The sequence below is a fragment of the Trichoderma atroviride genome, chromosome 2, assembly GCF_020647795.1.
Source record: "Trichoderma atroviride chromosome 2, complete sequence".
Taxonomy (NCBI): Eukaryota; Fungi; Ascomycota; class Sordariomycetes; order Hypocreales; family Hypocreaceae; genus Trichoderma; species Trichoderma atroviride.
In genome coordinates this window covers 4,239,394-4,263,256 of record NC_089401.1, presented here as the reverse complement: position 1 = coordinate 4,263,256, position 23,863 = coordinate 4,239,394, and the positions used below count along the sequence as shown (strand labels likewise).

The 23,863-nt window shown below is 51.6% G+C and overlaps 12 protein-coding genes across 13 annotated transcripts; 4 read left to right on the top strand and 8 right to left on the bottom strand.

Moving 5' to 3' along the window:
* Positions 1-37: 37 nt before the first annotated feature.
* Positions 38-1,043, bottom strand: TrAtP1_004204 (mitochondrial 54S ribosomal protein mL59). The gene is made up of 3 exons (XM_014083803.2): positions 1,006-1,043; positions 371-945; positions 38-303 (listed from the first exon to the last, which is right to left on the bottom strand). Exons 2-3 carry the CDS (start codon positions 748-750, stop codon positions 141-143), a joined length of 543 nt encoding a protein of 180 aa, XP_013939278.2. The 5' UTR covers positions 751-945; positions 1,006-1,043; the 3' UTR covers positions 38-140.
* Positions 1,044-7,507, bottom strand: TrAtP1_004202 (uncharacterized protein). Its single transcript, XM_066112205.1, has 9 exons — positions 7,270-7,507; positions 7,150-7,204; positions 7,024-7,080; positions 6,315-6,947; positions 5,240-6,256; positions 4,725-5,184; positions 4,636-4,669; positions 4,050-4,581; positions 1,044-3,991 (listed from the first exon to the last, which is right to left on the bottom strand). Exons 2-9 carry the CDS (start codon positions 7,172-7,174, stop codon positions 3,585-3,587), a joined length of 3,165 nt encoding a protein of 1,054 aa, XP_065968288.1. The 5' UTR covers positions 7,175-7,204; positions 7,270-7,507; the 3' UTR covers positions 1,044-3,584.
* TrAtP1_004203 (uncharacterized protein) lies at positions 1,162-3,330 on the top strand (the record flags this gene model as incomplete). Its single annotated transcript, XM_014083802.2, has 1 exon — positions 1,162-3,330. The coding sequence occupies one exon, from the start codon at positions 1,162-1,164 to the stop codon at positions 3,328-3,330; it is 2,169 nt and encodes a 722-aa protein (XP_013939277.2).
* A 316-nt stretch (positions 7,508-7,823) lies between the features above and the next one.
* TrAtP1_004201 (uncharacterized protein) lies at positions 7,824-9,460 on the top strand (the record flags this gene model as incomplete). The annotated part of the gene is made up of 3 exons (XM_066112204.1): positions 7,824-7,961; positions 8,022-8,919; positions 8,985-9,460. 3 exons carry the CDS (start codon positions 7,824-7,826, stop codon positions 9,458-9,460), a joined length of 1,512 nt encoding a protein of 503 aa, XP_065968287.1.
* Positions 9,461-9,592: 132 nt separating this feature from the next.
* TrAtP1_004200 (uncharacterized protein) lies at positions 9,593-10,667 on the bottom strand (the record flags this gene model as incomplete). Its single annotated transcript, XM_014083799.2, has 2 exons — positions 9,593-10,445; positions 10,540-10,667. 2 exons carry the CDS (start codon positions 10,665-10,667, stop codon positions 9,593-9,595), a joined length of 981 nt encoding a protein of 326 aa, XP_013939274.2.
* Positions 10,668-10,967: 300 nt separating this feature from the next.
* Positions 10,968-12,914, bottom strand: TrAtP1_004199 (uncharacterized protein). Of its 2 annotated transcripts, XM_014083263.2 has the most exons (8): positions 12,738-12,914; positions 12,574-12,654; positions 12,321-12,352; positions 12,228-12,259; positions 12,109-12,160; positions 11,973-12,042; positions 11,769-11,916; positions 10,968-11,711 (listed from the first exon to the last, which is right to left on the bottom strand). In XM_014083263.2, the coding sequence occupies exons 1-8, from the start codon at positions 12,786-12,788 to the stop codon at positions 11,197-11,199; spliced, it is 981 nt and encodes a 326-aa protein (XP_013938738.1). In that variant the 5' UTR covers positions 12,789-12,914; the 3' UTR covers positions 10,968-11,196. The 2 variants fall into 2 exon arrangements, with proteins under 2 accessions (XP_013938738.1, XP_065968286.1); XM_066112203.1 differs by lacking the exon at positions 12,738-12,914 and having other exon boundaries at positions 12,109-12,259; positions 12,321-12,576.
* An 884-nt stretch (positions 12,915-13,798) lies between these two features.
* TrAtP1_004198 (uncharacterized protein) lies at positions 13,799-14,566 on the top strand (the record flags this gene model as incomplete). Its single annotated transcript, XM_066112202.1, has 1 exon — positions 13,799-14,566. The coding sequence occupies one exon, from the start codon at positions 13,799-13,801 to the stop codon at positions 14,564-14,566; it is 768 nt and encodes a 255-aa protein (XP_065968285.1).
* Positions 14,567-14,615: 49 nt separating this feature from the next.
* TrAtP1_004197 (uncharacterized protein) lies at positions 14,616-14,979 on the top strand (the record flags this gene model as incomplete). Its single annotated transcript, XM_014083403.2, has 2 exons — positions 14,616-14,897; positions 14,959-14,979. 2 exons carry the CDS (start codon positions 14,616-14,618, stop codon positions 14,977-14,979), a joined length of 303 nt encoding a protein of 100 aa, XP_013938878.2.
* A 695-nt stretch (positions 14,980-15,674) lies between these two features.
* On the bottom strand, positions 15,675-16,780 carry TrAtP1_004196 (uncharacterized protein). Its single transcript, XM_066112201.1, has 2 exons — positions 16,305-16,780; positions 15,675-16,240 (listed from the first exon to the last, which is right to left on the bottom strand). Exons 1-2 carry the CDS (start codon positions 16,474-16,476, stop codon positions 15,915-15,917), a joined length of 498 nt encoding a protein of 165 aa, XP_065968284.1. The 5' UTR covers positions 16,477-16,780; the 3' UTR covers positions 15,675-15,914.
* A 327-nt stretch (positions 16,781-17,107) lies between these two features.
* Positions 17,108-17,794, bottom strand: TrAtP1_004195 (uncharacterized protein; the record flags this gene model as incomplete). The annotated part of the gene is made up of 1 exon (XM_066112200.1): positions 17,108-17,794. One exon carries the CDS (start codon positions 17,792-17,794, stop codon positions 17,108-17,110), a length of 687 nt encoding a protein of 228 aa, XP_065968283.1.
* A 398-nt stretch (positions 17,795-18,192) lies between these two features.
* TrAtP1_004194 (uncharacterized protein) lies at positions 18,193-18,797 on the bottom strand (the record flags this gene model as incomplete). The annotated part of the gene is made up of 2 exons (XM_014083797.2): positions 18,193-18,252; positions 18,327-18,797. 2 exons carry the CDS (start codon positions 18,795-18,797, stop codon positions 18,193-18,195), a joined length of 531 nt encoding a protein of 176 aa, XP_013939272.1.
* A 1,863-nt stretch (positions 18,798-20,660) lies between these two features.
* Positions 20,661-23,827, bottom strand: TrAtP1_004193 (uncharacterized protein). Its single transcript, XM_014083795.2, has one exon. The coding sequence runs from the start codon at positions 23,301-23,303 to the stop codon at positions 21,285-21,287; it is 2,019 nt and encodes a 672-aa protein (XP_013939270.2). The 5' UTR covers positions 23,304-23,827; the 3' UTR covers positions 20,661-21,284.
* Positions 23,828-23,863: the final 36 nt, after the last annotated feature.

The following is a 23,863-nucleotide window of genomic DNA, read 5'->3' as shown; positions in this document are numbered from 1 at the left end:
TTGATGACGGCAAATAGGTAGCAATGAAAAGGGGGACAGAGTGAATCCAAATAATTCGTTTCTCATTGTTGTACATAGAAATACACGGCGTATGTACAGGCTCGCCAGGATAAAGTAAAGAAGTTGTTGCGGCCCATTGTTTATTTCGGGAACTTTGTCCAGTTTCTCTTCCCGACCTGTTGTTTCCCCCAAGAGTCAGCTATAAGAACGGGTATGTGGAGAGGTAGAGAGATGGTGCTTACACTCTTCCAGGCTCGGATAAGCTTTGGCATCTCCAGCATGGCTTTCCTCCTCTGTTCCATCCTAAACACATAATTCGTTAGTCGTGAATTGAACATGAAGAGAGAGAGAAAACATGAACAAAACGTACTTTGCAATCATGTGTCGTTCGTGGATGTGACCCTTGACCTTCTGTCCCACACCAGTACCCTTTACTCTCAAACCATGCTCAACACGCTGAGCCAGCTGGTACTCTGTGCCCTTGTTCGTCTGGGGCAGCAGCTCCTCAACGCCATGCTCTCGCGCCAGCTTCACGAGCTGCATCTGCCTCCTTTGAGAATAGACCGGGTCCTGCCATCGTCCGGTGACGGGGTGCTTGTAGAATCGGAAGGGGTTCGGTCGCTGCTCTTGGAATGGCGTCGGAGACGTGCCGGGAGCAACGAGCGCTGCTGGCGGCCAGCGGGCAAAGAAGCGCTGCAGAGGCTCCGGCAGGCTCTTTGCGAGCTGGACGAGATTTGATGGTGAGGCCATGGATGATGCTATGAAGATCCAGGTCCTGGAATTGGCTTGGATCGAGAGGTGGAAGAGGCGGCAGAAAGGACCGGGGCTGATCTTCCGCTGAATTGAGACTATCGCGGGGAGGTTCTTTTTCGAGGTTCCTAATTTGATCGAATTCGAGATTCCCAAGGCTGAGCGCCCGCTAAAATGGTCCGCTAAATTAAAGCTCTTCTATTGGTTAGTCCTGCTTAGGTGGGTCTTTAACTCCTCCGTAGGTCATAGCCTTGCCTATGATCTCGAAGATGGATGCCTTGCCACAATCCAACTTCTTGAATCAACTTCCGGCGCCAAAACTTCTTCGACGACAATTCAATTAGAGCAAGCATCTCATTGATTCATCTATCAAACCCCCTACATATTGCAAATAGAGCATCAAAAATCGAGATGCCTCTCGATGTGGAGGAGATCCTACGAAAAAAGAAAGCGGCTGATGCTGCTGCCGCCAAACCCAGATTTATCCCCAAAGCCGAGCGCGAGCGACTAGCGGCCGAGAAGGCGAAGCAGGAGGAACAAGAAAGGCAGCGAAAGACAGTTGACGACTCACAAAGACGACGGGAAGAGGAGAAGAAATGGGAAGCCCGCGCAAATGGCCTGCCAGTCTCAAATGGCGTCCCCAACGGCGCCGTCGCGCCTCCTACGGGCCCCAGAGCGATGAACCAGACGTCTGGTGGCGGCAGCAGAGGGCGCGATGGACGGGAAGGAAGAGATGGGAAAAAGAACTCAAAAGCCGAAAATGCTAAGCGCTCGGCGGCGGAGATTGAGGATTCGCTGCTTCGGTCGCGGTACCTTGGCCCGGAAGTCAACAAGCAGTCCAGCTTTTCGGCCAAGAAGAAGCGCATGCGGACGACGGAGAAGAAATTCAACTTTGAATGGGACGTCGAAGAGGACACGTCTAGAGACAACGACCCGCTATACGCGAGCCAGAGCGTCAACAGGGGCGGCTCACTGGCTGGCGTTGGTGGCGAGTTTGACGAAGAGGCCGAGCAGCGGGCGCGCAAGCGAGCTCGGATGATTGAGCAGCGCGATATCGAGCATGGAAAAGAACGGGCAAAGGGCATCATGGAAGACTTCTACAGAGCGCGCGCCAGGGCAAAGGAGAGGGCGGAGCGGACTGGTCTGGGACGGCACTGGTCGGACAAGGACCTCAACGAGATGCGGGAGCGAGACTGGCGCATCTTCAAGGAGGACTTTGGCATTGCCACAAAGGGCGGCGCCATTCCGAACCCGATGCGCAGCTGGGGCGAGTCTGGACTGCCGCGGCGGCTGCTTGACATTGTCAACAAGGTCGGCTACAAGGAGCCCTCTGCCATTCAGCGGGCGGCCATCCCCATTGCCTTGCAGGCCCGCGATCTCATTGGTGTCGCCGTCACGGGTTCCGGTAAAACAGCTGCTTTCCTGCTACCCCTGCTGGTGTACATCTCGGACCTGCCGCCCCTCACAGAAGCCAACAAGAACGACGGCCCGTACGCGCTCATCATCGCCCCGACCCGTGAACTGGTGCAGCAGATCGAGACCGAGGCCAAGAAATTCGCGGAGCCGCTCGGCTTCAGGTGTGTCAGCATAGTCGGTGGCCACTCCCTCGAAGAGCAAGTCTTTGCCCTCCGCAACGGCGCCGAGATCATCGTCGCTACGCCAGGCCGTCTCGTGGACTGCATCGAGCGAAGACTGCTCGTCCTGGTGCAGTGCTGCTACATCATCATGGACGAAGCCGATCGCATGATTGACCTCGGTTTCGAAGACTCGGTCAACAAGATCCTCGACGCTTTGCCCGTGACCAACGAGAAGCCGGACACGGACGAGGCTGAAAACGCACAGCTCATGAAGCGCTACGTAGGCAAGGACCGCTACAGACAGACCATGATGTACACGGCCACCATGCCCCCCCTGGTCGAAAAGATTGCGAAGAAATATCTCCGCCGCCCTGCCATTGTCACAATCGGCAACGCAGGCGAGGCCGTCGACACCGTCGAGCAGCGCGTCGAGTTCATCTCCGGCGAGGACCGGCGCAAGAAGCGCCTGCAGGAGATCCTCGGCTCGGCCGCCTACGCGCCGCCCATCATCGTCTTCGTCAACATCAAGCGCAACTGCGACGCCGTCGCCCGCGACATCAAGTCCATGGGCTGGTCCGTCGTCACGCTGCACGGCTCCAAGACGCAGGAGCAGCGAGAGGCCGCCCTGGCATCCGTTCGCTCGGGCCAGTCGCAGGTCCTTGTCGCCACGGATCTTGCTGGTCGTGGTATCGACGTGCCAGACGTCTCTCTCGTCATCAACTTCAACATGGCTACTAACATTGAGAGCTATACGCATCGTATCGGTCGTACTGGTCGTGCTGGAAAGAGTGGTGTGGCCATTACCTTCTTGGGCAACGAGGACTCAGATGTCCTCTACGATCTCAAGCAGATCCTGAGCAAGAGCTCCATCTCCAAGTTACCAGATGAACTTAGGAGGCATGAAGCAGCGCAGTCGAGGCCAGTTCGCGGCGGAGCTGGTAAGAGGGATGAAGCTGCTGCTTCTGAGGGCAGCAAAGGAGGAGGCGGCAAGGGAACCTGGTAATTATAATGCCATGTGAAGCCATGGATAAATTAGATATATATATATAACGTTTTACGCAAAAGGGGGGAGTTTAGGTCTGCAGCTCATCACATGGTAAAATTGAAATTGTACTTTTGTTTAAACACCTGTGTTTTATTTCTCTTATCATGTACTCTAGACGGTCCCTTGCTTTTGTTTCTGTCTACATGAGAGTTATATAGCCTCATAAAAATCCCAGGCTACAATTGATTTTCTTTTTTATGATCCCGTGTTGTCTACTCCAACTTCAGCTGCTCAAACTGCTTAATCGTCTCCTCCAAGCTGTGCTTCTCCTGCTTGGCATCGGCCAATCTCTTTTGCTCAGTTTCCTGAACGGCCGCAGACACCTTCTCCTTGTATCCAGGGTCGGCAAGAAGCTTCTCCTGCTTCTGGATAAGGGCGAAGGCCTTGTCGAGCTTCTTCTGGGCTTTTGAAATCTCAGCATCCATGTCTACACGGCCCTTGACGTGCAGGAAAATGGAAGCGGCAGTAGAAACAGGGTAAGCAACGCTGCCAAGGGGTCTGGAAGCGTCAGGGCCGATGATTTCCATGGTCTTGACGGCCTTGCCACTGAGAGACTTGATGGAAGAGACCTCGTTCTGGCAGGTCTTGAGGGAATCTGCGTTGTACGCCTGGATGATGACTTTTGGTTTTCATGTTAGTTGATGAATACAATAGCTAATTTGTGACATGTCACTTACTCTCCGCATCCTCCTTAATGGCATACTCTGACATGAGTGATCGCGAAGCCTTGGTGCAGTCGAGAACAAGCTCATAGGCAGCCTCTGATGCCGGGTCGTCGAGGACGGCATTGTAGGTGGGGTACTTGGCAACCATGATGGACTTGGTCTCATCGCTGGGTCGTCGGGGCATTCTCTGCCACATCTCCTCAGTAATGAAGGGCATGTAGGGGTGGATCATAGTCAAGGCTCCCTCCAAAGCAGTGTACAGGGTCTGGATAGCAGAGTTGCGCTCCTCCTCGGTGCCATCACGGATGATGGCCTTTGAGTTTTCAATGTACACATCACAGAGTTCGTTGTACCAGTAACGGTAAACAATGATGGTGGATTTCGAGAACTCGCGGTCGGCAATGGCGATGTTGATCTCCTTGGCGGCCTGGTTCATCTTGTGGAGAATCCATCTCTCCGCCAAGGTCTTGCCAGGCACGGCACCCGTTTTTGAGGGGACAAAGTCTTTGGGCAGACTTCCCAGAACATACTTGGTTGCTTGGAACTGGAATCCATGTTAGCATGGTTAAAATGAATCGCTGGAAACTCCATGACATACAATCTTGTTACAGAATTTTCGGTAGCCGTGGATACTAATCAAATGGTCAGTTGAGCCGAGAGACAACTTCAAAACGGCACGTTGCTTACATCTTGACCTCCAAGTTAATGTCACCACCACCGGTTGTGGCGTTGATCATGGTGAAACGGAGGGCATCAGCTCCACACTCGGGGATACCATCAGGGAAAGCAGTTTTCTGGTACTTGGCGGCCTTCTGGACTTCGTTGGGGTGCAGGTTGCCCTGATTGAGCTTCTCGTGAAGTTCTTCCAGTTTAATACCGGCGATGACGTCCAGGGGGTCGACAACGTTGCCCAGACTCTTGCTCATCTTTCGGCCTTCCGAATCTCTGACGAGACTGTGGCAGTAAACCTCCTTGAAGGGAACTTCTCCTGTTAGCTTCAAGCTAAGCATGATCATTCTGGCAATCCAAAAGAAGAGAATATCCCAGCCAGTCTCGAGGACGCTCGTAGGGAACAGCTTATCAAGATCCATAGTCTTCTCAGGCCAGCCCAAAGTGCTGAACGGCCACAGACCGGATGAGAACCATGCTATTGATGTTGTTAGTATTATTAGCAAATTACGTCAGGGACTGGCTCAACTTACTGTCAAGCACATCCTCATCTTGCTCGAGGGTAAAGGTCTTGCCAGGCAGCGCCGCCTGAGCCTTCTTCTCAGCCTCTTCTCTGGTCCTTCCAACGAACCAGAGCTTCTCCTCAGGGATGTCGCCGGAGCCTCCTTCAATTTTGGCAAAGTAAGCAGGGCATCGGTGACCCCACCACAGTTGTCGGCTAATACACCAGTCGTTGATATCCTCGAGCCAGCGGTAGTAGCTCTTCTCAGCACTCTCGGGTCGAATCTTGATCTTTCCCTCTCGGACGGCCGCAAGAGCGGGCTCAGCAAGCTCCTTCATTCTGACCCACCACTGGGGCTTCATGATGGGCTCAATAATGTCCTTGGACTTTTCGCACAGGGGAACCTTCATGGGGTTGTCCTTCTTGTCCACATACAGGTTCTTCTCCTTGAGGGCGGTCTGGATGGCATATCGAACGTCAAAGCGCTTCTGACCCTTGTACGGTCCGGCATTCTCGTTCATCAAACCGTCGTCTGTGAGGATGTTGATGAACTCCAGGCCGTGCTTCTGGCCAAGGGTGAAATCGTTGGGGTCGTGAGCAGGTGTCAGCTTGACGGCACCAGTTCCGAACTCCATGTCGACATACTCATCAGCGATGATGGGAAGCTTGCGGCCCTCGATGAATGGGTGGACAGCATTCTTGCCAACAAGGTGAGTGTATCTCGGATCCTTGGGGTGGACAGCAATACCCGTATCACCCAGCATGGTCTCAATACGAGTTGTGGCAACCTCGACGGTTTCATCGCTACCTTCAATAGGATACTTGAAGTGGACAATGACACCAAACTCAACCTTCTTGTCATATCCAGGGACGTCGAGGAGAGTTCTTCCAGTGAGCTCCTTGTTCTGGACCTCTAAATTGGAAAGAGCGGTATTCAGTTTTGTGCACCAGTTAACAAGTCTGTTTGCACGGTAGAGGATGCCCTCTTCGTGGAGTTGAACAAATGTTTCCATAACGGCCTTTGTCAAGTTAGGATCCATGGTGAAAGCTGTGTGATGTTAGAAACGAATATTTACTACACCCAAGTTGCTCGTATTGATACGCACCCTCTCGGCTCCAGTCGAAGGAGCTACCCAGACTAGTCAGGGCCTTGTTGATTCGCTTGTGGTAATCCTCCTTCCACTCCCAGACAGTCTCAACAAACTTCTCTCGACCGAGATCATGTCTGGTCTGCTGTTTCCGTCTCCACAGCATGTTCTCGACGACGCTCTGGGTCGAGATACCAGCGTGATCACATCCAGGAAGCCACAGAGTAGTCTTGCCATGCATTCTGTTCCATCGAATCATGAGATCTTGGAGCGAATCGCCCAGAGCATGTCCCATATGGAGGTTACCGGTGACGTTGGGTGGCGGGTGAACAATGACGAAGCTTCCCTCATCTTTGACGTTTCCGTCAGCCTTGAACTCAGGCTTGAAGAAGCCTTCCTTCTCCCACCAGGTATACCAGGCTGATTCAACGGCGACGGGGTTGTATGCCTTGAAGTGAGGGTCGTCGAATGATCGAATGCGCTTCTTCTCGCCGACGGGGGTGTCCTCGACGTATTCAGGCAGCGGCTCTTCCTCTACCTTTTCCTTCTTCGCCTTCTTCTCCTTCACAGGAGCCGCAGCGGCAGCAACAGCCTTGGCCTTTTTCGCTTCGAGCTTCGCGGCCTTCTCAGCCTTCTTTCGTTCTTTTTCCACTACACCAGCAGATTAGACAAATGGTTCTCGGGGAGTGAAGCTAGACGCCGAGGAATGCGAAGGGTAATTTCTTACATTCTTTCTCAGTCTTTGGTTTGGGGGCTCCCTGAGCAGCAGGCGCGGCACCTGCATCTTGACCCGAAGAATGAGCACCAGGAGTGGCAGACTGAGTTGAAGTAGCAATCTCTTGCTTGGTCTCACCAGAAACGTTGGGGGGGAGCTGCATTTCTCTCCTCGACACCCTCGGCCGCCGCGACTGCACATCATTGGCGTTAGCTACATGCTTTCAGAAACATTTCACAGATCCATCTGCACACATACTGGGATTTCCTCGTCCACTGTTTGTCGCCATGTTAGCAGCAGGTATAGCAGCAAAAGGTCTTGTACGTCTAAGTGGCCGCACTCGAAGTGCTCGAGCCGCGAGTCTGAACGTGGTGCCGGATGGGATTCGGGGAAGGCCTATGGTGAATTGGCCTCCTCGTCAATCTTATGCGCCAATGTTTACTTTAAATAGACCAGCGTAAGCCAGCTTTACCGCGCCGCAAGTAAGCAGAGAGTCATCAATAAAGATCCTTCGATCTGAAATTTGAGTCACGGAATTTGGAGGGGTGTGGCGGTGTCGCGGGGTTGGATAGTAATCGATAAGCTGTCCAGCCACACGGTGCGCCACAAATGGTCCGGATGTGTGCCGTTTCCAGGTCTAGTGTATGCTAGGCGATGCTCTCAAGCTTACACTCGATCCTTTGATATCCATGAATATTTCCTCCTGCCTAAATCGGTGAAGCTGCTGAATTGTTTAAGGTGTAATCACTGAATTACGATTTTCTTTTTTGAAAAAACTATACTCTCTCGGAAAATTGGATCCCTTTTAGAAGATGATCCTTCAAGCCTCTTCACAAGCTGTGAGAAGCTCGCTTTCACGGCGAAGTGCATCTCTTCTTAGAAAGTCATATTCAAGCGTTTCAGGAACTAGCCAAACAAGATTCACATACGCTTTGCCAGAGAATAAAAAAGTAGTATATTATAATTCCAGAAGCTATAATCATGATTATTAATTTCATTTCTTCCTTCAGGTCAGCTATCAAGAGCTCTTTGAGAATGTGAGAGGCAAGAAAATCTTGGATAATCCCGACGGCCACAACGCAGCAGTCATCCTCACAACGCCAAGCTTTGCCAGAGACCTCGAAAATGCAGACATCATGGGCCAATTTGCCAGATTGATGGCCGGTTCAGCAGATGTGGACAAGTTTCATGTTCTAAGCGCCGTGGTCGACCGTCTCGCAGCTCCAGCAGGGTCACTCAGATCTCACGAGGGGATATCAGTTCTACGAGGTCACTTGGACCATATGCTACCGCATCTATGGCAGCCGCTATCGCCAAAGTCCAAGGATGATGCAGATTCAGTATCTGCTTTGACGTTTAATCTTGGAGACCCCTCGGTGACGCTGCCCCTGGCTAGAACCACATTCCACAATAGCAGACCATCCACACTCTTGACATCTGAGTTTGATCTGGCTCATAGCGTGCCTCGACTCACTCAACAAACCGAAAAGCACTCACAGTTTGTGAAAGTCTCGCTGGACCGTGATATCGAGTCACTGGCGCATCTTGATATGTGGGCACCCCTGATGCCATTGACTCAGCCTCGGACCGTGACTGAAAGCTTTGGAAACATCATTCGAGGTATCGAGGTCGACGGGAATACTATCCCAGCATCCACCGAACTAGAGGACATTGTCAACAAGCTTCATAAGCAAAATGGCCCATCTGGCGTTTTATCTGGCCCAGTAGGAGTCTGGGCAATGGTTACCCCTGACCGTAACGCATCAGGTGCGCTAGAGGAATGGTTCGAGGAAGCCCCCGAGCCCATAACGGCACTGCCAGATATCGATGATATCAGGGAAACTGTAAAGGCCACAGCTCAACATCTCAAGCTGCTTTACAGCCACGGCGGTCGCTTGTACAAGATATGTACGTGTTTCTGGATTCCTGAGCAGCCCCTTTCACGATGACTTGTATGCTAATCCGACATCTAGTGAGCGGTGGCGGCGGATGGGGAGCCAAAAAGGGACTGTTGTCTCTCGACCCTCAGCGCGCACACTTTTCTCTTTCGGAGGAAGAGGAAATGCAAAACTTTATACAATCGATGAATGGCGGAGGCTTCACTCCCGAAGGCTCACAGATTCAATTTTTCATGTCTGCACCAGCTCTGCCAGAAAATACTGCGGAGCCCTTTACACCTGGTGTTGTCTTTGGAGTTTCTGGGGATGTTGCAGTTCCCAGCGAGGCCGATCCGATAAATGGCTTCATAGGACAGCATTTTGGCGCGCTTTCAAACTCGGCCATCTATCTCTCTGGACAAGGGCTGCCCGGTGGCAAGGAGACGAAGCTGAGCGTGCCGCATTCTAGAGTGTACAGCAGAGAACCTGAGGTCAAGATGGGTGCTTTTGAAAGCCTCGCGTATGGGCTGGCAGATGCTGGAACAATAGTACTAGCAGGGCTGAAGCATTAAGAAGGTGTACGAGTAGGTGTGGGTAGATTCATTGTATCATATATCGAGTGATGAGGCGGCCACCCCTTTCTATCTAATACTTGTATATATCGCCTCTTATTCTGCTAATCAATATGCATCATCATAACAACTCTACTCAGTCTTCTTCTTCTTTCGTTCTAAGCCCTCGGCCATCAACGCTGCAACATCATCTATGCTCGTCCCCCTCTTTCTCTTTCCAATCTTCTCCTGTCCAAGTACCCCGTCTTCCGCGACTGCTTTATAAATTCCCGCGATGCCCTCAAACACCGTCCTATCCCAATGGCCCTCCTCATGGAACGTCTTGGAAATCTCCTCCATCTCCCTCACCCAGCGATAGGCCTTTGGCGGCATCCCTACAACACCCTTTTCCGCCCTCGTCAACATGGCCGGCACCATGATACCCAGCTCCCGCTTCAGCTCATCCGTCACCCCAAGGCGATGCGCCGTCGTAAAGGACTGCGTAACCAGCGCCGTGAAGCCCTTTGTCAGCGACGCAAAGCACATCTTGAGACCGCTGGCCGCGCCAATCTCGGGCGAAATAGAGCGCAGCTGTAAGACTGACGTGAGCCTTTCTCCATCCGGCAGCGCTGATAGCGAGTGAGGCCCCGAGATGGGAATGCTAGGCTGATCCCACGCGGCCTCTGTGCCCTCTTGGCTACTGGAATCTTTCAGGCTGGGAGGTCCACCCAGGATGCAGGCATCGATGAACTTGACGGGCACTCTCGCCTTTTCGAACAAGGACACGATGCTCTTACACGTTGAGGGCGCCACGGCGTTTAGGTCAACATAGTAGATTGTTTCCTCGTGAGAGCCGCCTGACAGCGCATCGACGATTCGCTGAGCCGTGGCTTCAGCATCTCGCGGCGGCACCACCGAGAAGATGACGGAGCACTGCTGCACGAGCTCTAAATCTGACGAGAGCAGCTCAACCTTGGCGTTGCGGGCTCTTTCGAGTGTATCCTCGCTAGCGAAATGAAGATTTAGCTCCTATTACCCCTCATCTTGTTCTAATCTGGCCCAGGTTCATCAAAAGACCCTTGTGATTTCCATCTACGTACCTTCGATTCTGGCCATTGGTAGCTACGGGAAATCCATGAGCAATTAAGAGCCTGGCAATGCCAGCGCCCATATCACCCAGTGATAAAATGCCGACTTTGGTCGGTGTGCTCTGATCTGAAGAAGCCATTTCTAGTGAGATTGAAATTTGGTGTAGGAAAGAGAGAATGATGCTTGTGCCCTGCTGGTCATGACTTGATAAATGGCGTATTAAACGATTTGGTTGACGAATGGTGTATATCCGGGCCGCTCTACCGCTGTGGTGGATCTATCTGTCAGCCAATGGCCCCCAACGGTGAGATTGTGTATAGCCAATTTGAGCCAGATGATAGTTAGTTTATATGGATTCAAGTATGAGATTTCCTTATCAACATCCATTGTAGGAGTGGTTCTTGAAACCCCCGCTTCTTCAAGGTGCATGCCGTATTAATAGGTGAAAAGCATCTTCATATGGACTCTCGACAAATGTATTCATGGCATCAAACATCTTAACCCGACCTGAAAAGCAATCCATTCGTAATGACAACACACTATGCTGAATTATATATGCTCTGTCTCCCATGCTCCAGATGGCATTTTCTTGAAACATAGAGTCCCATACTGTCGAATCCCAACACCCAGATGAAATACACATACACTCCCTTTGCCATGCGTGATTATTACTCAATCATATCAATGTCATCAGCGTGAGCCGGCGCAGGGGCCGCTTCGCTTGGTGCAACTGCTTCTGCGGCTGCTTCTGCGACAGGCTCCGCAGCTCCACCATTGGCGTTGAAGTAATCCTCCATCTCGGCGTCCAGTTCCTCTTGAGTCTTCTTAGGTCGAGGAGTGTTGGTTCGCTCAGCACGAGCTCCTCCTCCTCCTCGGCCTCCTCGGCCGCCACGGGCCGAATCTTGATCTCTTCCACCTTCGCGGCGGGCACCAGGGCGACGTCCTCCTGCGCCACGACGAGGCGGCATAGGACTTCGTGAACGACTACCGCCGCCTGGAACGTATCGATCAATGCCTCTACGAGCAGCGTCTTCTTCGTCGTATCTTCGGTGAGGGGAGAGGGATCGGGATCTGCCACCAGGAGCAGAAATACGTTCTGACAGGGGCTTTCCTGGCATCACGGCGGTATCGAACGGGTTTCGAGAAGGACCGCTTGACAGCGCAGTCAGCCGAATTGGCTGGCCTATACATCATATTAGTCGCGAAATTTGGATGCTCAGCTCGACGGAAGATGGCGTACCGTTGGCGTTTGCACCATCAAACTGTTTGATGGCTTCAGCAGCGTCTTCTTTGTCTTCGTATGTGACAAAGGCCACGCCCTCAGACCGACCAGAGCGGTCATATCGCAGTTGTAACTTCGAAATAGGGCCAATTCTTCTGAAAAGTTCCTACGAAAGAATCAGCCAAAGTGGCCTTGGAAAGTTGAATTGTGAGTAGGACATACATCGAGATCTTCCTCTGTAAGGTCGTAGTGGATATTCTCCACGCGAAGTCGGGTGCCGCGAGCATCTCCTCTAAAAATAGGTATTAGACCAGCTTATTGCGATGTGGATTTTCCGTTTCTATGTAAACCGACTTACCCGCTGGGAGAATCGCGCCTGCGACGGGGTGCTGCTCTGCTGTTGCGATAGGCTGGGAAACGATGAGTCGAGTTCATTGGAGGAAGAAAGTATTTAGCAGAGGTAGGGTGTGACTGTACTGTTCTCTTCGTATCGATCATGAACCCATTCACTGTGATAATTGAGTTAGCATTGGCTCTCTGGCAAGCGTTATACACCGATTCATGACCAACCTGTCTAGGTTTCGAGGTTCGCTGCGACTAGACTGTACGGTCGACCCAAGAGCTGGTTAGCGAGGAAGTTTACAGTGTGGGATCCATTGCTGGATCGGCAAAAACTCCGAAAATCGATTGACCGAAGGAGTGCGCAGAGCATCAGACGAAGTCGAGTGCTAGGAGAAGAGGAAGTTCAACCTAAGCAGCGAGTCAGCCTCGCGCGGCCACTTGCAGCCCCCAAAAGGCTCCCAGAAATGATGGCAGCACGCACCTTTTTCACCCCGTCACGGGGGAAATCTTGGCGATCACGGCGGCGGTCACCACCGCGTCGGTTGCGAGATCCATTGCTGCGCTGGTGGACTGGTTAGCCGTGGTCTTTGCGGCCTTGCAATGGAGGCAAGGCTGGCGGATTCGAGATGGACAAGAGGCACCAACCTTGTCAGCAATGATTTCGTCGAGGCCGCGGTCCATTTTATCAGAAGCCATTGCGAGGACGAAAGTGTGGAATGCCGCAGACGGATATGTGCACGGCTTTGGACTGGGCGGATAGGAGAAGATGCGAGATGTGAAGGAGACGAAGAATAGCCAAATCGTGAGTCCGAGGCGGCGACGTTAGGCTAGTTGATTTGATAGGCATGGGAGACACAGTAGTGCTGCTACGTACTAGCACATGCCGCTGCAGCGCGTAGGGGTCGCCGAAGGATTAGGGGTCTCCAGCGTGCTGGCCGAAAAAGGTTCCAGCCATCGGTGACTTGGCCTTGCTATTTCATTTTTTTTTTCACTTCTATGAGATACGGTTGGAGGAAGAAGAATTTACTTGGAGTGATTGAAGTCTGTGAACTACGGAATTGTCAAAATTAGAGCATAGCTGAATATTGTTGTGAAGATTCATTTCCAATACCACAGAAGAAGAATCTGCAGTCTCGACGCTTGGACGGACGCTTGCAGCACACAATGGCGGGCTGCTTTTGCATCTACAGCATGTCCCGCCACTAGATTAGCGGTCGAAGAATGCAACTGGAAATGGGCGTCGGCCCCAGAATTAATCCGGTGCCCCTGAACCTCCAAGGTCGCCAATCGCAGCCGTGGCACCGGCCAGTAGAGCATTTGCTGTCGTATTTCACAAGCAATTCCCTTGTTTGGGCGGCGATTGGCTCGTATTCCTTGACTCTGTCCTTTTTTTAGGGTACGGTGGGAGTAACGAGATACGGCGTGTGAGCACCAATCACGCCTTGCTTCTCTGTCTTCTTTCTCTCCCTCTCTTTTTTCTTCATTCCTATCTTGTCCCCCAGCGCGGGCCACCATTTCAACTTCGAACTAGACCCAGTGTCTTCAACGTTCCATGCCCTGACGCTCGTTTCAGCTGGACGCAGTATCTTGGACTTCATTTTTGTGCTGCGCTGATTTCCGGTCGACTCGATCGCGAAGCCGAACGAGGGCCTACCGAGCCAGATTCTTAATATCTAATCACCAAAAAAGACACCAGATAAGGCTCCATGGCTCGACCCTTGGGGTCAGTCCGCCTCAAGAAGGCCAATTCCTCGACCCTCCTCCTGGGTGCTGTACTCTGCATCTTCATAATCATCTTCCTTGTTTCGCCGTCAAGTCCTGCCTCCGCTGGCAGGCTGTCCAACATTGTCTCGGCCCAACATCATTTGTCGCCCCCTACGTCGCCGTACAAGAGCTCGCGATCAGGCGTTCAAGGACCCCCGCCGGTTACGCGATATGACCTCAACAAAGTTACGGTCACGCCCGATCCCATCAAGAACCAGGAGCACATCCTCGTTCTGACGCCAATGGCCAGATTCTACCAAGAGTATTGGGACAATCTCCTGCGATTGAGCTACCCCCACGAGCTGATTACTTTGGGCTTCATCTTGCCCAAGACGAAGGAGGGGAACCAGGCCACTGCGGCGCTGCAGCAGCAGATTCAAAAGATACAGAACCATGGCGCAGAGAAGGATCGGTTCAAGAGCATCATCATTCTGCGCCAAGACTTTGACCCTGCTGTTGTGTCTCAGGACGAATCCGAGCGCCACAAGCTGGGTAACCAAAAGGCTCGCCGCGAGATCATGGCCAAGGCTCGCAATTCACTGCTCTTCACGACGCTAGGCCCGGCTACATCCTGGGTGCTGTGGCTCGATGCCGACATTGTCGAGTCTCCCCCCGACCCTGATCCAAGATCTCGCCTCCCACGACAAGCCCGTCATCGTTGCGAACTGCTACCAGAAATACTACGACCCCGAAACCAAAAAGATGGCTGAGCGCCCATACGACTTCAACAGCTGGCAGGACAGCGAGACTGCGCTCAAGATGGCCGAGCAGATGGGACCCGACGACATCCTCCTTGAGGGCTACGCAGAGCTTGCGACTTACAGGACCCTCATGGCGTACATGAGCAACCCCGGTAGTCCCAAGGACCTGGCAGTTCCTCTAGATGGAGTTGGTAGCACCGCATTGCTCGTCAAGGCCGACGTGCACAGAGATGGAGCCATGTTCCCTGCCTTTTCCTTCTACCACTTGATCGAGAGCGAAGGCTTTGCCAAGATGGCTAAGCGCCTGGGATGGCAGCCATACGGCCTTCCCAACTACAAAGTGAGTATTCGCCGCAACCTCCCTCTATTCCTCAAAGGAGAAGCTAACAGGAATGCGCTAGGTCTACCATTATAATGAGTAAATCAGAGATACATAATCTATTTTTTTCTTTTACTTCACAGCGGCTGAGAGTTCTTTCTCTCTCTTGTCACTCTTATTTCATTACGATTACGACTTTGTTGGGCTGAGGCCTTGAAGGCATTTGGGCTCGAACTGGAGAGGTGCTGTAAGATCAATGGGCACTTATTTGATCTTTTCTTTTCTTTTCTTTTTTGGCTTTGCGTCTCTAGAATTCAATTACAAAAAAGGGAAGATGCTCGGATGGTGTCTTGGTTAGGGAAGTCTGGGCAGGGCAAGGGCAAGGCATAGGCAAAAAAAGACAAAACCAAACAAAACCAAAACGGCACGGCGCGACGTGGCGCGGGCGTTTTTTTTTTTTCTCCTTGAAAGCATCTACCTATTAACCTCTGGCATATGAAATTTATATAGATAACCCCCCCCTTTTACTCTTTACTATTTTTTATCTTATATTTCAATCACCATTGTCGAATCGCAGGCAGCAGCAGGGAAGAGGAAAAGAAGCAGAGAGGGGGACGGGATGAAGGGAGAGAATAACAGGTGGCTCCCTTGCGATACGTGCTTATTACTTATATGCCTTTTAGTCAAATTATGTTGGGATGGGGTCGATGGCGGCAGTAGAGCTATGTTTTTTTTTTTTTTTTTTAAATTTTTTTTTTACGTATTGTATGTAAGTTGGGATAGAATCAAATGAAAGCGATGCACAATGTGCCAATAACGATGACATTGAATCCGTGATATAAAGCTCTCTCGCAGCTACTCCTCAAAAGTCTCGTCCAGGCCAGCCCATATATAATACCCTTCCGCCGTACCCAAAATCATTACAAACAACGGCTACTACTATACCAATTACATTTGCCATATATTCAAAACCAAGAATCGAATCACAAAAGAATAGTCAAAGACAATAAGAAACAGCTCTCCTCTCTCCTCTCCTCATCAAGGCCCATCATACCTCCCCTCCGGCTCAGAACACCAATACTGCACCAACTTGCGCGTCCCCACGACATCGCCGCCCCTCAGCAGCGCCGCAACGTCCACGTTCAGCGGGCTGTCCGTCTCCGGGTATCCCAGCAGCATCCGCACCGCGCGCACGCACTGCAGCACGCTATACGTCGGCGTCCACTTGTCCTTGAGCAGGTCCAGGCAGATCTCGCCCGTCTGCAGCGCAATGTTGGGGTGGATGATTTGCGTCACGAAGCGCATCTTGGGGGGCGCCAGCGGGTACGACGTCGAGAGCTGGATGTTGATGAGCCATCGGCCCTCTGTAGCATTCAATATGTTAAAACAGGATTTTTTCAAGCGATCAAGGGGCTACGCAAGACTCACCATCGTATCCAGATCCAATCCCCTTGCCATTAATCACCGCCTCCCACTCAAACAAATCATCCTCATTCACCGGCCCAAGCCTCTCCACGCCCTTTTCGTCCTTTTGCTCCTTGCGCCAGTTCTCCATCTCCTTGATGAGCCGTTTCGCTCCGCTTCTGGCGCTGGCAGACATTGTGATTTGTGGTTTCGAGTGGTTTTTGTATTGGTACGTGCAATTAAATGCGTTTTCGGTCGCTAAGGAAATGCTTGGGCGCAAGTCGTAGATGGAAAGCCGCGGCCGGCTTTCTTTGTCTTTTTATTGGATTTTGCTGCGATGTGATGGAGTGTCGCGTAAAAGTTGACAGAAGATGGCTTTTCGCTTTCGCTACTGGAATCGATTTCAAAAAGACGCGAAACGAGAAAACGCTTCTATGTGACTATCATGCTGCGGCGGGTATACGATGTGAAATTGCAAACAATAACAAACAACAGCGAGGCTATCGGCTAGAGCTTGGAGCTGAGCGCAGGGGTCCAAGCCGCGGCTACGGGTGACATTCAACGGGCTTAGTCAGCACATGATTTGCGCAGCTGGGACAACTTGAATGTGTGCAGACGTCCTTTTCATTAATTGATGAATGAAAACATCATCCAAATGGTCTCACACAGGCGTAATAGAAGCAATGAGCATAGTGCTGTTGATGCTTGTCCTGGTCCAAACATATATTCATCGGTTTTACGAGCTATATCAAACAATTCTTTTTCCTTGCTGCAACGAAAAAAATATCAAAACACCCAACAGTAGCGCACGCCAAACATTTTGCTTTCTATTCCCGCTTCTTCCTTCGTACGCCTGCAGAAGCCCCCGAAGTCCCAGTGCCTGTCCTACTTGATACTGTCCTTCTCGTTGGTGCCGGGTCAGACTTCTTCCTGGTTGTCGAGCGCGTGCGAGATGGCGCCCGTTCAGGCCCGGAAGGAGATTCAACCTCGACCTCGACCACGATTTCTTCTCTGCCCTTTGCTGTTCTGCTCGAACTCTCCGTTCTGCTTGTCCGTTCCTCTACCAATGCCAGTTCTTCGCTTGTATCATCAGAGCTCTGCCGTCTAGACGAACCTTGCCGGCTCCACTCAGACACGGACTCAGGTCGACCCTGTCGTGACATGGAACTTAAATCAGACTGTCCAGAGCCATGACGCTTGGGAGCAGCATTTGTAGCGGCGCGAGGGCCAGCTGTTTGGTACTTGAAGGGGTCCCTGGGAGGCTCCTCATGGAAGCTGGTTGGCCGCGATGTAGAAATTGTAGACTTTGGCCGAGGGCGTGAACCGGATGGAGGGGGAAAGTATCCCATCTGAGGAGAAATTTCGTCATGCGTCTCGCTTCCCGAGGGCTGTCTTGATACCGGATTGGAACCGGATTCAGAACCTCCCAGTCGAGCCATTGACCCAAACTGAGAAAGCGGTATGGCCACGCGCTCTTGGCGACGCCGGCGATTTCTTCGCTCCTCCGCCTCCATGCGCTGTTGCCTTCGTTCGAGGGCTTTGATCTCTTCTTTGCTAAGCCTGACGTCTGTCCTCCCTTTGGCTTGTGCCTTGTTGATTCGATAGAGCGCCTTTTCCACCAAGGCCGCTTCCCACTCATCTTCTTCATCTTGCTGGTCGTCCGAATAGTCTTCGTCATAGCTATCGCCAGACGAGCTATCCTCTTCATCTCCCGACTCGTATCGCCGCTGATTGCGACGCACGATGCCACCTTCTCTGTTCCTTGACCCTTGTCCATCCTCATCATCGTCATTCGAGGCCAACTCCTCGACTCTTTCATCGTAGTGCGCAGCATCTCCACTTGTATTCCTCCGCCCGCGCCGCGATGGTCTTCCCCATTGGGGCGCAAATTTGGGAGCTCGCGGCCGACCATTTAGACCGCCTCCCCGGAAAAAGCCTCATCGATGGGCTTGTCCATAAAGCTTGCGTGACCCTGTATATTTAGTTAGCAACTGCGTACCAGTAGTAATCCAGAAAAAGAAAAAAAAAAAAACAAGCTCGACTTACAATAATTGCTGTTCCAGATGCACCTATTAACCAGAGCAGGGTAGAGAAGGGAGAGGCAATCAGTCCAAGGGGAATGCTGACAACGAGGAGTCCAGTGTAGAGCTGCGACGAAGTAGCCTTGAAGCTGCCGATTTCCAAATCTCTTCCATCCAATTTGCCAATGAACCACATGCCAAAGACGACCAGGATGATGTCGAACATCAGTAGCCAGTTGGTCAGCAGGGCGTACAGGCTGAGCATGACAAAAACCACGGCATAGTTGCTGGAGAAGTGGCTCAGGTTGTAGTTGACACGCGACTGCACCTCACCAAAGTTGGCGGGCTTGGACAGGCGCTTGAAGTCGAAAAACTCGGAGATTGGCCTCAGGTTAGAGAAGCGACCGCTCAGAGGTCCCGCGCGCAATCCCTGGAAGCGCTCTCCAAGGTTGAGGCGGGACGTGATGAGGTCGAGAGGGATCTGAATGCGAGACATTGTTGATGGTGTTTCTTCTCTTTCTCGAGCGTAGTGATGGGTTGTATAAATAGAATTAGTCGCACGGGACTCAAGCTAGATGAGTCGCTTTTTGTTGTATACGTGTAAATAGCGATGGAGCAGTCAGGCAGCCGCGATTGCAGAAGCCACGGTAGCAGTATTGCTTCAATGGATAGGTATGCAAGAAGCTTGGATGCGCAACTAGGCAAAAAGAGGACCCTGTTAGCAGGCGTGATCGTGGAAGATTGCGTGGCGGAGCGGGTACAGAATCCCCAGAAAAAGGCGAAAGGCGTTAAAATAGAAGATTGAGAGAGAGAGAGAGAGAGAGAGAGAGAGAGAGGCTAAGCTAGCAGCATCGCATCCAATCTTGGTGAAGAAGACACAAAGCGCAACGCCCCTGAAAGTGAAACGTACATACCAGAGCCAGTCAAGGTCAGACACTTGAAGCGATGCGAAAGAACAGGTCGCGCGTCGACTTTTCTTTATTTGTTGAAAAGGAGTAAATGGCGTCGATCGCTGTTAAAGTTTTGAGGTTCCTGGATTGCGCCAGGGGTGCAAGTACAAGCACCGCAGAGTTGTGCGACGGAGTACAAAGAGGGAGGGACGTGCTGCGAATACGTGTTCAGTACGTACCACGAGCTACGCCACACAGCGCCTCTCGTTTTGGCTTAAGAAAAAAAAAAAAGAGACAAGACTGTAGCGAGAATCACATGTGAGCCACTCCGAAACAAGTAAAAGAAGACGAGAGAGAATAATTGAAAAATGGAAAAAAGAGGCGTGAAAGTTTCCAGGTGTCAATGACCACCTTTGGACTATTCGATTTTTTTTTCTCTTCTTCTTTTAGGTTCTTCTTCACCCTTCCTCCCCAATGGTCGCGCAAGAGTAAGATTCGTACCTCGTATTAGTCTCGAGCCTCAGTGCCAGTCTCGGAAGCCCCGCCTCCAGCAGGCGTCAGACCGCCACACCTGGGCTTGGTGGTGTCTTGTGCTTTTCTTCTCCCGGTTTCCTCCCCCGAAACCGTGTATCGATTGAGAAAGAAGCCGTAGAAAGAAAAAAAAGAGGTGAGAGAAGAGAAAAAAGGAAGAAGAAGAGAAAGGAGAAGAGAAATAGGAAGAGAAGCGAGAAGCGAGAGCCAGAAGCGAGAGGAGATGGGTCGGAACAGAATGAATCCGCGAGCTCGGGCACCTACAGTCCACGTCCCCAGAGGCTCAATTGCGACCGCCGCTATCCACTTCATGCAAGCCGCAACTCTTTGCTGGCCCGAGTCGACGAATGAGATGCACGACCAGCTGTCCTGCAGCAACCACTAAGTGCAGGCCGCCATGCCGATACCTGGACGGCCATGTTTAGCACCTACACCGGTGTGGATGTGACGGTAGCAGCAGCTTTAGAAGGTCTCGAGGTCATCAACTATCTCTAGCCGTTTCTAGCGCGTCAATCAAGTGCTAGCAGTGCCAGTATCCAGCTTCCTAGTTTGTTCGCCCTCAATTGTACGGTGAGCGATGCCACCATCCGATATCTCAATGTTACCTTGGCCTCTTCCCAATCATGCCTGTCTGAAGATTGAGCATCTACTGCAAATATGTGTCAATTTTGACTTTGACTTGGACGTAGTCTCCTCTCTATGCGAACAGGTTCCCACGGCGGAGGATCCTCACCGGTTCTTGGGCACTAATGCTTTGCCGTCTCCAGGCATCACGACATAAGCACCTAACAATGTCAGACACCAAGTGAGAAAGCTGCGACTCCCGCTTAGATAACATTTCCAAAAATTATCATATACTACTGCTCCATTGGCGCTCTTTGTGGAGTCGAAACAGCATTGAGTTATGAGGCATATCTGCCATTCGCCTGCCGTGTTGATTAGAGACATGCGAGGTAGAGTGCACATGAGTTGATAGGCAGCCTGTATGAAAGATGGCTTCTACTGTCCGGTAAACTTTTGTTTCTATTGGCTCTACTGCGTCGAGACTCTATGGGTAGGTATCTCATCGACTATGCCCATACCTATAAAGCAATTATCGTGAGGGATTCCCTAGAGGCATCTAGGCTAAATTTCATGATACTACAATACATCTGTACGGCCTCTTCTCCCATCACATCTTCTTAGAGACCAAGTCCATTCCCATATAAAGAACGCAACATATCTAAATCGTGGGTGCTTCCCGGTAGTATTACAAACATGTATACTATTCATACACAAAGAATCAGAAAAAAAAGAAGGAGAATCCAACGCATAACCTATCGATGCTCCCACGCTATGCCAGGGCCTGCCATACAAAGGAGGGGGTATATAAAACAAATGGGGGCAAACAAAAAATTGACTGGTATAGAGAATAAATGAGACAGAAAAATGTCGTGAAAAGTGAAAGGGCAAACCAAGCCTAGACTTCATAAAAGTAATCCTCGTCTAGTCCTTCCCGACTGGGCACGATGCCAGCTCCAGCCGGAGGACCTTCAAGAGTGTCCATCCTGACGTTGAGAAGCCTAATCTTTAGCCCATATCCGCCCACCAAATTGACAAGCTTGCTCGTCTCCGTCGTGACGGGGGGCTTGGCCGAGCAAAAGGAGCAATCCGTCCAGCCATTCGGAAGCGACGCTATGGCTGGTGGGCCAGAGAGACAAGACGGCCTGCTCTTTGGCCTCGCCGCCGCCAGCAGATACGTCAGCAGGATTCACGAAGCTGTATATGGTAATCTTGGTCTTTGCCTTCTCTGCGGTGCTGGTAATGTTTTGTATAGTTGCCCCGCTTGCCGTTGTCTTGGAGTCGTCGTTGGTTGGAGAGACGTTGGATACGACAGAGCTTATAGTAGAGAGGTCAATCTTCTCCATCAAGGTGTTTAGACCAGGATCTTGTGCCATCTGCTTCTCAAAGTCGGTATAGTGGAGGTACCGGCGGTTGTGAGACAGCCTGGCGAATCTCCAAGGCTTCTTTTCCGCCGCATCTTCCTTCTTCTGGAACCAGGCGCCTTCGAGGAGACACCTGATTCTCTGCTCTTTAACAAACTGCAGGGCTTCTTGCTTCAGCACGTCTCGCACCTGGTAGAGATGCTTGCCCCAGGTTTCCTCAAACGACATCTCCAACAGCTCCATCTGGAGCTCCCGCAGTCTCGTCATGTCGTATTCTTGTAAATCTTCCTCAATCTCCAGTATATCGCGGGTCCGGGGAGCTTGGCCGGCCACCTTTTCTATCAAGATGCGCACCAGCTCTGCAACCTTGTCAAAGTCTTCCTGCACGGCACCCGTGGCTTTCCAGATGCGGAAGAAGCTGTGTAACCCAGCGGCATGCAGACGGGGCCATTGCAGTAGCAACGGCTGAAAGACTCTATCGTAATCCTTCGTGTCGACACCTTGGTGGTATCCCTTTGCGTCCTCCATGTCTGCTTTATCCACGTCAAAGTGTTCATAAAGGATCATCGTCATGGCCAAGCTCGCCCGAGCAACAGGACAACGCTCATTGATGGGCTTTGTGGCCTGTTCCAGCAGCAGCTTCTGGAATCTGTCCTCGTTCTTGCGCACATAGTCTGTCATGTCCATCATTCCCAGATACCCAGCCACATCAAAGTCTTGCGCGGGGCTCTCCGTCTCGAACCCAAGCCTTCTCCATTTCTCCGGGCTGTGCTTCCTACCATCCTTCTTAGTTGCGGTAGTGTCCGTTGAATTGTCTCTGGTGTGGCCATTGGTTGTTGGTCGATCCGGAGCGCTCGAGAGATGCAAGCTCTTGAGCGACCGCCTGTGTTCCGGACGCTCTAGGTCTACCTTGACATCCCTCCACTTTCGCTGGATGACTTTGCTCAGATTCTGAAACTCCAGCGCAGGATGTGCAAGATCCTGAAGCCCGGTGCCTTGCATCAGCTTATAAACCGCCTTGATCAAGCCCAAGTCCTGCAGCCGCTTCATCAGCTTCGGCCACTCCTCGCCAGCCGACTTTCCGTTGCCGCCTGCCATAACACTCTTAGTCGACAAAGCATCTCGAATCAGCGCATTAACTAGCATGAGCGCATTCGCGCAAAGAGCATGGTCCGCGCTATTCAGCTGCTGCACGACCAAGTCAAAAAACTGAGGGTATATGGCCACCGCCGGTTTGAGCGCCCGAAAGCCAAAGGCTTGGTCCTGAATCGGCGACTCTGAGCCGCTCGACTGCGAGTGCCCAACAAGAGCAACCAGAATAGACATGGCGCCTCTCAGGATATTAACCAGAGGATTCGTCACAATAAGTTCCACAATGCGCTCCACCAGCTCGCTCGCGGTAGGGCCCTCGAAGATGTCCCATCCCATGTCCACCTCCAGCAGCCGCGACAGGCTCTGGAGCGCATAGGCGAGAGTGTTGCCGCCAGAGGTCATGATGAGCCGCCGCAGGATGACGAGACCGCCCGAAGATATAAAGACGTCGGCAAAGGCAGGGTCGTTGATCGACGACTGGAGCTTGAAGACAGCCATCTTACGGGCGGCATCTTCGTCGCTAGCCAGCCTCGAGAGCAGCGCGGGGATGTCTGCTTGGTCCATGATGGAGCGAAGCCGTTTCGTGTGGGTGTTGAAGAAGGATTCAGGTTCACCAAGCGCACGTATTTTGGTGATGGTTTGTCGATGATAAAATCATTGCTTTGAAGGAGGATAGGTTTAAGCGAAAGCCCGTAGCTCAGGACAGCTATCGGTGTCGCTTAGTTGGATATGGCGACTGCTGGCGGGAGTCTCGAGTCGAGTCGAGCTCTAGTAGTATCAGGGGATTAGATTGCTATCGCGCCCAATGCGGTTTAGTCGATTGATGGTTCTGCAGGTCCCGGCCTAGTCCCAGCTTTTTTTTTTCTACCACCATTGCGCGCGTCGGGGCGCGTTTCTGCAGCAATTTCTCTTTTTCAGTTTCTATAAGTGACAAGGGGTTAGTTTGGGCTCTGCGTTTGAATTTTGACATGCTTCCCAAAAAGAAAAAGCAAAAGTAAAAGATGTTTATGAGATTTTATACTCATAGTAGCAACAATTTAACACATCGATAGACATGTTTCACATCTACACGGAATATAAAACCCGATAGCAAGGACGTGGTTCTATATTGCCCCGTAGACCCA

What these genes read in the sequence shown, in the direction of transcription:
- TrAtP1_004199 (XM_014083263.2), bottom strand. Translation starts at nt 12,788, where the DNA reads ATGGCTTCTGATAAAATGGACCGCGGCCTCGACGAAATCATTGCTGAC. An exon ending in CCCGTGACGGGGTGAAAAAG is followed by an intron (nt 12,353 to 12,573) that starts GTGCGTGCTGCC and finishes TCGACCGTACAG; the next exon opens with TCTAGTCGCAGCGAACCTCG. An exon ending in TGATGGTGCAAACGCCAACG is followed by an intron (nt 11,712 to 11,768) that starts GTACGCCATCTT and finishes TATGATGTATAG; the next exon opens with GCCAGCCAATTCGGCTGACT.
- TrAtP1_004204 (XM_014083803.2), bottom strand. Translation starts at nt 750, where the DNA reads ATGGCCTCACCATCAAATCTCGTCCAGCTCGCAAAGAGCCTGCCGGAG. An exon ending in GAACGACACATGATTGCAAA is followed by an intron (nt 304 to 370) that starts GTACGTTTTGTT and finishes TTATGTGTTTAG; the next exon opens with GATGGAACAGAGGAGGAAAG.
- TrAtP1_004202 (XM_066112205.1), bottom strand. Translation starts at nt 7,174, where the DNA reads ATGCAGCTCCCCCCCAACGTTTCTG. An exon ending in GCTCCCCCCCAACGTTTCTG is followed by an intron (nt 7,081 to 7,149) that starts GTGAGACCAAGC and finishes CTTCGGGTCAAG; the next exon opens with ATGCAGGTGCCGCGCCTGCT. An exon ending in GAAAATTCTGTAACAAGATT is followed by an intron (nt 4,582 to 4,635) that starts GTATGTCATGGA and finishes CATGGATTCCAG; the next exon opens with TTCCAAGCAACCAAGTATGT.
- TrAtP1_004196 (XM_066112201.1), bottom strand. Translation starts at nt 16,476, where the DNA reads ATGTCTGCCAGCGCCAGAAGCGGAGCGAAACGGCTCATCAAGGAGATG. An exon ending in GATTGGATCTGGATACGATG is followed by an intron (nt 16,241 to 16,304) that starts GTGAGTCTTGCG and finishes TGAATGCTACAG; the next exon opens with AGGGCCGATGGCTCATCAAC.
- TrAtP1_004193 (XM_014083795.2), bottom strand. Translation starts at nt 23,303, where the DNA reads ATGGACCAAGCAGACATCCCCGCGCTGCTCTCGAGGCTGGCTAGCGAC.